At 34.8% G+C, this 12,166-nt stretch overlaps 1 protein-coding gene across 1 annotated transcript; it reads left to right on the top strand.

Annotated features, from left to right (window-relative positions):
- The first annotated feature begins 1,045 nt into the window (after positions 1-1,045).
- On the top strand, positions 1,046-10,034 carry Sys1 (Sys1 golgi trafficking protein). The gene is made up of 2 exons (XM_089097736.1): positions 1,046-1,350; positions 9,735-10,034. The coding sequence occupies exons 1-2, from the start codon at positions 1,115-1,117 to the stop codon at positions 9,973-9,975; spliced, it is 477 nt and encodes a 158-aa protein (XP_088953862.1). The 5' UTR covers positions 1,046-1,114; the 3' UTR covers positions 9,976-10,034.
- Positions 10,035-12,166: the final 2,132 nt, after the last annotated feature.

Genomic DNA, 12,166 nt, shown 5'->3' with positions numbered 1-12,166 from the left:
AAAAAAAAGCGTTCAGGGCAGGACGAGTTATACTAGTTCTCCATTATTAACATATAAGATTTCTATGGAAGGGCTGGTTTTATAAACTTTGGAGGGGACTCACTGGATTGAAAATCACATGTTCTAGGGCTATTTTTAATAGTCAGAAGTGGTCAGAGGCAAACCAGCCATCCCCCTCTACCCACGTCTTCTTTTCCCTAGATGCAACCAACGGAAATTTTGATATATTAATTTTGTTAAAAATGGTCAAAAGAACGTATAACAATGCCCTCAGCGTTTACACAACCCCTAAGAGCCGTGGGACAAGGGTTGTAAATTATGCCCCAGAGAAATATAAGGTTTTATGGAATGGGTAGTCGTATAAACTTCAAATGGGGCTCATTTGACTGAAGTTTAGTGCCCTTTATAAGAGTCAAAGTGATTTGAGGGCACCCCCCCGCCTATCAGTTTCGAAAACCAGAATCCAATCAGAATTTGTTGAAATCTATTTTGTTCAGCATTGTTCAAAGGTCTAGTAATTATGCCTTTGAGGATGTCAACCCCTGATTGAAGGGCAACCCAGCTTACCTAGTGCTCCGTAACGTCGCTCGACTCCTGTATTTTACCTTATGACATGCACAAAAAATATTCTTATTTGCAACAATCTACCAAAAGAAGTGAAAATGCTGACCCTCATGCCGACCATACCTGTCAAGTGGAACTCTCGTAGATAGATGAGCCTTAAGCTCCAACAATTAGTTTTTTGCTGTTTACATGTTTTTATGACTTTTGTGCTTTCACACTAGTTCATTTTGTATGGATGTACTAAATGGATCTTTTCGTTTTCATTATATTCAATGTTAACTGACCACTTAGAAAGAGTTGTAAAAGTCGTAAAAAAACTGATTTCTGAGATTTCAGATGGACATATTATGGACATATTATAGACAAAATATGGCCATAATTTGGCTGAAAAGGACACATTTTTGGATATTTAAGGGACATATTCATTGACCAGAACGTCGGCAACCCTGTACTAGCATTACTTTGAGCGGCAAATTTAAGATTTATGCATGTGTTTCTAAAAATGGTGTTGAAGTAAACTGCAGTCTCTTATTTTGTGGAGTTCAATGAAATGTCTTTGTCTGGATCGTTCAGGCATTCAGTTTGGGATCCATCTCTCATAATATCCCAAATAGTTGCAATTCAATGCATTATGTATTTTTTTACTGGGCTTCTTATCTTATTGATGCACTTTTTGGTTGGTGCCCATCTATCTCTGGATTGTGTTTATAAAATAGAAGAATTAAATTTGAAAGGCGTTATTGGAAGAACCATCATTGCTATTTTCCTGATTATTGCTCTACTTAAGTATGTATGATTATGATCTCCCAGTCTATTTCTTTACATCACAATAAATACTTACAAAAACAGAATCATTTATTGTGGACTAAGGCTTATCACAGATGCTCTAAATAGGGTAAATTTCAAGGTGGCCCTATAATTTAGCTAGGATGAAAGTGAAAACATCATTTGATGCCTTTTTTCTGCTCTTGCATAATTCAATAATTGATTCTGTTGCAACCTGTATCTTGAGCCCTTAAAGGGGCCCTGAAGGTATTTTATATGAATTATAAAAGACCATAAAAAACTTCAAATGATGTTTTCACTTTCATCCTAGCTACATTATATGGCCCACTATAAATTTACCACGAACTTTACCCCCTATTCCCCCCCCCCTAATGTGGAAATATATACCCTGAATTGTTGATGTTGAAGTTCTAGATTGCAAAGTTGGGCACTATTTTTGTAAATGACATTTCAAAAACTTGAAATGGCAAGAAAATGGCTTGAATTGAAAATCAAGTATTTTGCAGGTTAGGTTATAACTTCTTTGTGTAGTTACAAAAATGAAGTACCTGTAGGCTCTTTAAGGGCTCAAGATGCAATTTGCAACAGAAGTTTATATTGTATTATGAAAGATAATAAAAAAAGGCATGAAAGGATGTTTTCATTTTCATCCTAGCTAAATTATAGGGCCACCTAGAAATTTACCCTAATATCAGGTGTTGCAATGTTTAAAGGGATGGATTTTCTTCCTCTACAAGAATGTTTTTGAAACTATCATCAAAATATATGCTATTATGAAAGTTAAAGCTAGCCTAGTCTAAACAGAGTTATCATGGGTATAAACTTTAAACACTCCAGGTCATAAGGATACATGTTAAGAAACCAGTTTTTACTTCATAATATGCATAGTTATCCTAGTTAACATATTATCCAGAGGGGAACACCTTTATCCTCACATTTTCCTTTTTTTTTTTAATCACATTTGTCAATTCTCCAGGTCTTGAAATTTCTTGAATTTTGTAAAAAAAAAAATTGTACAACAGTGAAAGAAGTGATGATAAAGTTGCTCCACCTGCAAAGTATGTTAACTAGGATTATTTTGCATACTATGAAGTTAGAATTGTTTTCTTAATATGTCTCCTTATGACCTAGAGTGGTTGTAAATTTATACTTTATCATGTTCATGAGCTCATGAATTGTGTAAACTCTTTTGAAACTTTCAAGTTCTATATTAGCCCAGCTATTGTCTAGGTCTCATCTCTGCTAGAAAATATTGGTGTTCCAGAAAACAAGATTTCTCCTTGTCAGCCACTGACAATCACCAATCATCTGGCTAACATAGCCTAGATGAAGCCATAGAAATAAAAGTTTCTGGCATGGATTACCCAAGGCTCAGATGAATAGTTCTATTCTTTGCCATCTAGCATTGGCAAAAATGGCAGAATTTAATGATTAAAAAAATATATTTCCATTAGATCTGTGTCTAAAGAGGGAATTGTGTCTTAACCATTCATGTATCAGACCACTTTTGAATTTTGAAACAATCTGCCTGCAGGGGTAGGGAGTTGGATTGGGTTTTCATATTTTGAGGCAGCTATGTGTGTTGTTGTTGGCAAAGTGATGCAGAGGATTTGCAAGGTTGTCAGTCATGTCAATTATATAGATAAAGGAAAGTATAGGACCCAAAATACTACCCTGGGATAAGCATTCCTTTATTGGACATTTGCAGGAAGTGAGCCCATCAAGAACAGCCTGCATTGAAAGATCAGAAAGAAAGCTCAAGACCACTTTTAAACTGATGCCCTTGGACACCATTTGCTAGACTTTCTTTGATAGGCTATAATGCCACATCCTGTCAAAAGGTTTAGCAGTGTTGAATGACTGGAGGTTGGCTGGCTATCCTCCAATCAATTTACATCTTCTGATTTTTGATCAAGTGAACTTGCATGGTTACCGCTAGGGCAACAGTCCAACCATTGACGGTTTTAGGTATCTGTGAATACGTTCTAAGGCAAGAGTGGAAGTTAGGACAATTTTTGGAGGTGCCCACCTCACCTGCCTAGAGTCTCAGGCAAGTGACCCTAAACTTGAAAAAGTGGAAATTGGCTCAGATTGCTAAACTGACCTGAGATAATGAATAGATACTATTGAGAAAGTGATTGGAGATGCTAGGCATCCATGAACAAGTGCTAAATTGAGAGAGGAATTTAGGACAATATTTGGGGGCGCCCACCCACCCAGAGTCTTGTGCAAGTGACCCAAAAATTAAAAAAATTGTGAAAAATTCGAATTTTTTTCAGAATGTGGGGCTAAGCTTAGGCAACAAATAGGTACTATTTGAAAGATAAAGATGGCTTCAAACGATTGTTTGCCTATTATTTCAAGCAAATTTATGGTCCTATGTCAATTTTAAATTCTTGGTCAACCTTTTTAAGACCATAGGCGGGTGTGTCTTGTTTGCCTCTCATTAGAGGCAATCTAACGGTCTTATGTCAATTTTTGAATTCTTGATCAGCATGCCTAAGACTCTAGGCAGGCATGCCTTTCCAAAAACTAACCTGACAAGTATGTGTCCAATAAGAGAGTCATGCATACTCCTGCCATTTACCTGTGCCCCAGCCATTTAAACATTTGCCTCTCAATTACTTGGACTATCTGTCTTGAATTTTCTCTGTCTACAATTAGCCATGTCTTGATGCAACCTATTGCAAAATACTTGATAACTTCAATTCAAAATTGGCTCAGATTGCTAAACTGAGCTGAGACAATGAATAGATACTATTGGGAAAGTGAGAGAATTTATATCAACATAACTTTGTCCAATGTCAACAAGTTCCCCCTCCCAAGTTCTTATAACTATGCCTTTCATTGAAAGTGGACAGGAAAAAAAAAATAATCAATAACAGGCACATGGCTCTTTATTAAGATCATGCTAGTGTGTTGTAGTTAGCTTTTTGATAATACTAATGGTTTTTTTTTCTTTTATTCTAAGGGATTAATACAGGGGTGCCCTCATCCCTAGCTACTATTCAAATATAAAACAAAATCATGGATTGCAAGCATGACCTTGTTAAGGGGTTGGAAGAGTGTAAAGGGCATGAAAAGAGTCAGCATTCAGTACAATATCCATGTGGACAGAAAGGATTAAACTCAAAATATTTACTCCTATTCTACCCGCTTAAGCATAACCAATCTACTTCCAGAACTCCTGACTTTTGTTAGTATGCGTGTACTTATTGTAAGCTTATGCTAGTCTCCTCTGACATCTGGTGAACTAAGTACTTGTACAAAGGTTTTCCACTTTATTAATCCTTTCATCTTAATGAATTCAACAATCACAGACAAGGAATTGCTAACTAATAATGCTAACAACTCATTATTATGACAAGAAAGACTGTCATACTAATTTCCTATAATAATTCCTTAAGTTTTCTCAAAGAAGAAGTAGAGTTCCCTGACACTTCTGACATTTTATGATGAGTTGACATACAGGTAGATTTAGCAAGATTACTCAAACCTCTTCCTATTCATTACTTCCTTTTGTAATGCCATTGCTCTCTGGGTTCTTTGCCTGCCAAACCCAGTGTAAAAAAATTATTTGTGGGAAGGACTCCATCTCTTGCTGAGCAAATAACATACAACTCCCAATGCAAAACAATATACATATTATTGTTCTGAAATATTCTAGCTCCTGGTATACCAGAATTTATCTCAATTTACTAAAGAATTAGAAACCCAGTAGTTCTGGAAATTGACTACGAAAAAAGAATGTCAAAATTATATTTTTCAAAATCATATTACTGTCATAGAAATAAATAAAAGTTCAAGTAGGGATAAAATCCTTTCAATAGACAGTGATAAATTTCACAAAAATACTAGATATTTTGGTCACATATGCAGTGATCATTTATTGATGAGTTTCACATCTACTGATGCAGTACCATCTACTATGTAGTTTTAGCCTTTTACAGATGATGGTCACTGCATATGTGACCAAAATATCTAGTATTTTTGTGAAATTTATCACTGTTTGTAAAATTTATCAATGTCCATTAAAAGGATTTTATCTGTATTTGAACTTTTATTATTTGTCATACAAAAAGTCTCTAAAATTATCTACTTAGTTATAAGCCTAACATGATAATAAAAAAGCAGAAGCTCTAATGCTTTGTTACAAGTGCAACAGTTCCATCTGTCAAATTGAAGACCCAAAGAGCTTTGAATTCTGTTGATTATTTTAAATTTCATTTTAACTAAGTAGTCCTGCATTAAAGTAACACCAAAATTTAGGAAATAGGAGGATGACAATTTGTAATATATTAATGCATGCAATTAACCATTAGATTCTTTCTGCTGTTTTGTCTTCAAGTTCTTCAACTAGACCCCGGCGCCGCGCCGATGAGGAAAGACCGGCGGCGGCGAGGCCAAAACAGCGCAGCGCCGCCGGTATGATGTCGGTGACGCGCCACCGGTATGATGTCGGCGACGCGCCGCCGGTATGATCAGTATTGACTGCAAACATTCATCAGTCTTTCTCAAATCACAGCTTAAATCAGATTTGAGCCTATTCATGAGTTCAAAAATTCACAAGTTGCCGGCTGGAAACTGGTCTTCTTTGTTATTCATCAAGAGAAGTAGAAATCTGGTAGAAACGAAATGGCTGTGGCATTTCAGAACCCTTGCATAATACAAGTAGTTGAAGTATCTATTAGCTATGTATTCTTCACATAAATAATTATCAAAATTAGTAGTTTTTTTTCATTGAGCATTACTGCATACAAAACTTCAAATACTGTATCACAAAATTCGTCAGTCATCTGGGTAAAAACTTTGAATATAACTTTGAACTTAGAAGCTTAATTTTTTCATAATGCCCTTTGCCTATATCTGTTTTGTCACCTTTAAAACAGTTGAAATGGGCGATTTTGATATTGATTGTTTTTTTGCTCTTTTTTATTCCTAAAAAGCCGTCTTGTGTTAAAAACTGGTTTTTAATAACAATTTAAAAAAAATGCATTTTAAAGTTTTTTTTGGCTTCTTTATAGAATATATGTCATATAGGCGAAGGCTGAACTGCTGCTTTTTGATTACTTTTGGCTGCTCTTGGATATTATTCATTTTTCTTTTGGGGATTCATTCCAAATTATAAACTCATAAATACCTAATATCAGTCAAATTATAAACTGCATCTAAAATGAGTAAATTTATCAAATTGATAAATACATCATGAACACTTTACATGAGAACACTTCAATTACAATGAAACAAAAAACACGTAATGGTTTATTCAGTATGAAGAAAAATGAAGTGCCAGTTATTTTCTTTGGTTAAAAAAAAGAACAGCTCATCGGTTTTAAATGTAATTAAATGAAATAATAAGCAGACTGAAGTAGATCCAGGAAGATGTAGAGATTTTCTTCCTGCTTTGTCACTTTTAATATCTAAGCAAAATGTTAGGACACTTAGTATCAGTTATTGAGTTTAAGCTTTGATTTTCAGCTCACAAAAATTACCAAATTTAAAAAAGTCGCAACAATAAGTCACCTGTGGTCAAAATACTCAAAGACTCCTCTTTGATCCCCACCCCGGCTCAAAGCTTCTGCTATGGTGATATTGATGGAAATCTCCAAAGAGTTTCTTTTTAAAATAGCTTTCAAGCGTAGTTAGGGGTATTTAGCCTATTTTGCTTTTCTTCAAAGCTTTGAAAAAAGTGTTATAATATTCCAAATGTTACATTTGTTATATTTTTGCATATTTTTGGCCATCATTTGTGTGGCGATCGAAATTTTTAACCACTGTAGATACGTAAGAACGTTGCAACATCTAGTACCCTGATGTCATAAGACTGTCAAAGACTCCTCCTTGAACCTCCCAAATTGTAAGCTTTTATTATGACCTGGCCTTTTAATGTTACTTGGGCCCTGGAGCAAGGGCGCCATTGTCACTCGAATGCAACGTTTAGATGGGGATATCGATATCGCTTTCGTCACACCAATTCGTTTAGTGTGAATCTGCCTGGTACTTATGAATGAATGTGTTCAAAGTAAACCCGTTTCATCAATAAGAAAAAAAACGGATTGGACGCATATGTCCCTTTCCCTTTGGACGATAAAACTAAACAAGTGCTGTATCAAGTATAACTCACGAAAATCTTGTTAATTTTTTTCAACTTTTTGGCATCCCTGCTTTCAATAAAAAAAAAATCAAGGTACAAACACTTAAATATAAACACTCCCTATACCCCCCCCCCCTCTGGATACCATATTTATAGAATACCTTCTCTGCTTTAAATAAAAAAAAATAATTAACTTATTGGCATCCCTGCTTTAAAAAAAAAATTTAGGTATTATCATTTAAATATGATAGGTCACTACCCCCCCCCCCCGCCCTCTGGGTACCACCTTGATAGGATGCCGTCTCTGCTTTAAATTAAAAAAATTAACTTTTTGGAATCCCTGCTCTCAATAAAAAAAAAGTTAGAGAAATTATCATTTAAATGTAATGCCTCCCTACCCCCCCCCCCCTCTCTGGATACCACCTTGATAGAATACCATCTCAGCTTTACATTAGAAAAAAATTTACTTAATAATTAACCAGGTCACTATATGGTTCAAACAAACACGGAAAATAACATTAAACAGCTTAGTGTTCCTTGAAAAAAAAATTTGAGCGTATGATTAAAGGGGTACAATGACAACAACAAAAATGTCAAAATTATTCAGATATAACTTATTGGCATCCCTGCTTAAAAAAAAAATCGAGGTATTATCATTTAAATATGATGGCTCAATACTCCCCTCCCCCCCTCTGGATACCACCTTGATAGGATACCGTCTCAGCTTTCATTAGAAAAATAATTTACTTAATAATTAACTAGGTCACTATATGATTCAAACAAAAACGGAAAATAACGTTAAACAGCTTAGTGTTCCTTGAAAAAAAATTTGAGGGTATAAGTAAAGGGGTACAAAGACAACAAAAAAAATGTCAAAACTATTCAGATATACCTCAAATTATTGGAAAACTGAGTCATAGATTCGCCGTGGCATTCAATAAGATCCAAAGAACCTGATTAAAAGGGAGAACACACAAAAGTCAAATTAGGCCAGTAGCCTATGAGAAATTGCAAAATACCCAAGACAATGAACAAGTCTCAATGGGGGGTTCTGGGTCTATCAAAATATTTCAATGGTTTCCCAGGGAATTTGATATCATTTTCTTCTGTCTTCACTTTAAATGAAAAAAATCATTATCTTTTTGGCATCCCTGCTTTCAGTAGAAAAAAAATGAGGTATTATCATTTAAAAAGGATAGCCCCCTACCCTCCCCCCCGTATAGGCATTAATTTACATTTTATTTATGAATCATATTTTTGGGGTAACTTCCATTTCAATCTTTAGTTCCCCAACCTTTTACATAGCTTAGTATATAGCTAAATTTTGTCTCAATAGAAGGTTTTTTTTCTTTGGGGGGGGGGTAAAAAGTTTCAGAAAGAAGATTGTATTTTCTATCAGGCGTTCAACAATTGAGTATTAAACGTTAAGAAAATCTTATCCAAAAACAGCAAAAGAAAAAAAAAATTCTGCAAACTTACAATTCAGCTGTAGAAACAATCTGTCAGTTAATATTTGGCAGGGAAAGCCACTGGTGATAAATCGCTAGGGGTGCCCCCGTTATTGCGGGATTTTCGGGGATTCGGGGAACCAAATTCGTTTTTGGGGTGACGCATAGATTTTTGGGGAAATACCCGAAAATTCGGGGATAGTGCAAGCCCTGCTTGATTTCTATTTAGGAAAATCGAAATACTAAACCACACGAGAAGGAAAAGCTCCGACTTTGCGGTTGACGCAATAAAGAATTGCTGCAAAATTAATTTATAGTCGACCAAACGTTCGCCACCTTTGCCGGCGGCGGTCGACTGGGCCTCTCGTCGTTGGCTGCGCTCGGTCGATCTGCCAGCGCGGCACCGGGGTCTACCTTCAACCATCATTCTTAGTGACTAAACTATAATGTTCTTAATTATCTATGGAGAAAAATTGATTTTCACTCACCAGATAAACTGATATCTCTGTTTGCAAGGAGGGCTGCCTTTCATGAAATTTATTTCTTTTGGAGCCTAATCAGTGAAGAATTTGACAAGGATATCACAAGAGCCCTCAGTGTAGTCCTTTGCTATTAGCAGAAAGTTAGAATAACGTAATTTATTGTAAATAATAATGTAAGACATATAGGAAACATAAACTGAATTTTTTTTTAGTTCTGTGTTTTTCTAAATATTGTCTGCTTTTTCTAAAGGCTTTGTGGGCCACATTGAGAGTGCTAATGGGCTGCATTTTGCTCTCTGGCCATATGTGAAGATCTCATTTACTGTATTCTGTAATTTATTGGTATCTTTTTGTTTTCAGTGCAGCCTCAATTTGGTTCTTAGTTGGAAGAACAAAGTTATGCTTGGATTTTTCAGCAACAATTCACATTTTGCATTTACTATTGTGTTGGTACTACAGTGGCTTCTTTCCTAAAACTGCCACATGGTGGATCACAAACATTTTGTGTGTCGCTATTACTTGTGTGTGTGCGGAATTTTTATGTTTGAGGTCAGAACTGAAAGCAATACCTATTGGAGGTGGACCAAAAGTGGATCTGTGACTAAGAACTTTAGAATCGACTATTTATATTATATATAAAATAAAACTTTAGGATAATTATTTTTAAAGTTCTCAATGGAGCTTCTTTGAACTAATCTTTTGCATAAGGGATGAATGGTCTCTTTAAGGCTATTTAAGGGATATATGCCAGTAAAATTCTATAACAAACTCTTCTGTTTCAAAACAGAAAAGACAGACATTGGTCTTGTTCCAGCTAATTATGCAAAATATTAAGTTTTATTTATACAAGAAATTAATCAAAAGTAGACTTTCAAGGTAGAATTTAATGTTTCTTTTTAAAATTTTTAGAACATATATAGTCAGATACTATGATGTAAGATAATAAAAACAAAGTGTTAGCTGATGATTACTGTTGTGTCATGAATAATCAAAGATATGTTTTGGTGCCCTAAAACTGAGATACTTTGGTATAATAGCATATTTGAAATATAAGCTGATTGGTTTCTTGCAAAAAACTCGACGTGTCCCTGTTTTATAAACTAAAAATAGGACATTTTATAAGCGTTTTAGACATTTTCCCTTTGATTTTGATGAAATTAAAGCATCGACGTGTCTAAAGGAGTTTCAATATATGCTTACTTTTCATGCAATCTCCATATCCGAATTTTCTTTGAAATGCAAAGGTTATTGTGAGAATACATCCTGTTCTTTTTTTTATGACCTCTGTTTGGCAAAATCTAGTATTTTTCTAGTGAATATTAAGAGCTCTTTTTTTGACAAGAAAAATTTATTGTCACTGCTCACATATTTTTCAGGAGTATTTGTTAGTAAAGTTGTATCTTAAAGCTTTTCTTTAAGATATTCAGTAAGTTGTTGCCAAGGTACCAGGTTATTTTTTTTCTCCTGCATTTCCTGGAAATATACAATATTATAGAAGGCTGATATTGGTATTCTAATATACTGAGAACGATATTTCTTAATTTTTATTATTTATAGTCATATATTTTGCCATAAGGACTCCTTTCTATTCATACTTTAAGAAGCTCATTTAAAGTGCAGTGAATTTTCAAGCTGTCACGGTAGGTGGTGAGACCTTCCCAAAAATAATGCAAACAAGCATAGGCTACATAAAGTTTAAATTGTTGGTTGATTCCTGACCAGGGTTGTCACTCTCCAACAAATACTAGCGTTACTTTTAACTATCAAAAAGTACCAGTGTACTTTGGAACATGGCACTACCTTTAAAAATTCAGGCCTACACTATTACATTTTTCAATAAAAAAGGCCATTGATGATTTATTTCTTTGTTATGCAACACCAAATTAAAGCTGAATGACGAGTTAAGGCTACTTCTCCATAACTACAACAATATATTTGAATTAGTCTGTTTCAAGTGGCCTGATATCCGATTTACAATTATTCATTCATTTTTTAAACTGCATTTTTGGATTTCAAAATAATTGCAAAGACCCAACTTACAATTTCTAAAAAAGTATTGTTTTTTCTATTATATATAAGGAATTATTGTTCATTTTTACTATTGTATGTGATGGTGGATACCGTACCTCTTGAACAGAGATCTTTGAAATCTCTAAACGCAAGCATAGAAATGATTCCAAGGGTGCTGTGAGACAATTTTAAACCTTAATCATAAGGGGAAATTACAGAGTATGGGTGATTTATAAGAGTGAGAATTAACGCTAGTTTCGACAAAAAAAAGCTAGCAACAACAAATTGCCCCCTCCTAGATTTTGAAAATTATATTTTGCCCCCTCCCATTTAAATTTTTGTGAATGGACCACAACTGGTGGTACTTGACGGGAGAATAGAAAATTTACCTAATTGGGGCCTTCAAAGCATTGCCTGAGGTAACTGATGTAAAAGTATGTTCCTTAAAGCTGTGGCATTTTGGTGTAAAAATAAACTCTTGTATAAGGACTCCTTAAACATTTATTTGATATTTGATAAATCACTCTGTAGTCTGAAAATTGGGACAGTCTATTAATGAAGAATTTTTTGATAAGTGTGGATTGGACTTGAATTTTCTGATTTGCCACCATTATCATAGCACCATGGACAGTGTTAAATATGATTTGAGGACTCGTTTTTGCAAAGTACAGCTTTAAATGGGTACCTGAAGAAATCCGGGAAAGGTAAACAGGAAGGGTGTGTGAAAGCACAGGATGGTTGGCCCCAACCCCCCATTGCACTTCCTAGCTGAAGGGCCAAGA

Source organism: Artemia sp. Qi Xiang Cuo, chromosome 12 (assembly GCF_049724085.1).
Source record: "Artemia sp. Qi Xiang Cuo chromosome 12, ASM4972408v1, whole genome shotgun sequence".
Classification (NCBI taxonomy): Eukaryota; Metazoa; Arthropoda; class Branchiopoda; order Anostraca; family Artemiidae; genus Artemia; species Artemia sp. Qi Xiang Cuo.
The sequence above is the reverse complement of the archived record's forward strand: the minus strand, read 5'-3'. Positions and strand labels throughout refer to the sequence as shown.

Excerpts from the sequence above, each read along its gene's own strand:
- Sys1 (XM_089097736.1), top strand. The coding sequence starts at position 1,115 with ATGTCTTTGTCTGGATCGTTCAGGCATTCAGTTTGGGATCCATCTCTC. Across the intron at positions 1,351-9,734 it reads CTGATTATTGCTCTACTTAA|TGCAGCCTCAATTTGGTTCT; the intron begins GTATGTATGATT and ends TTTTGTTTTCAG.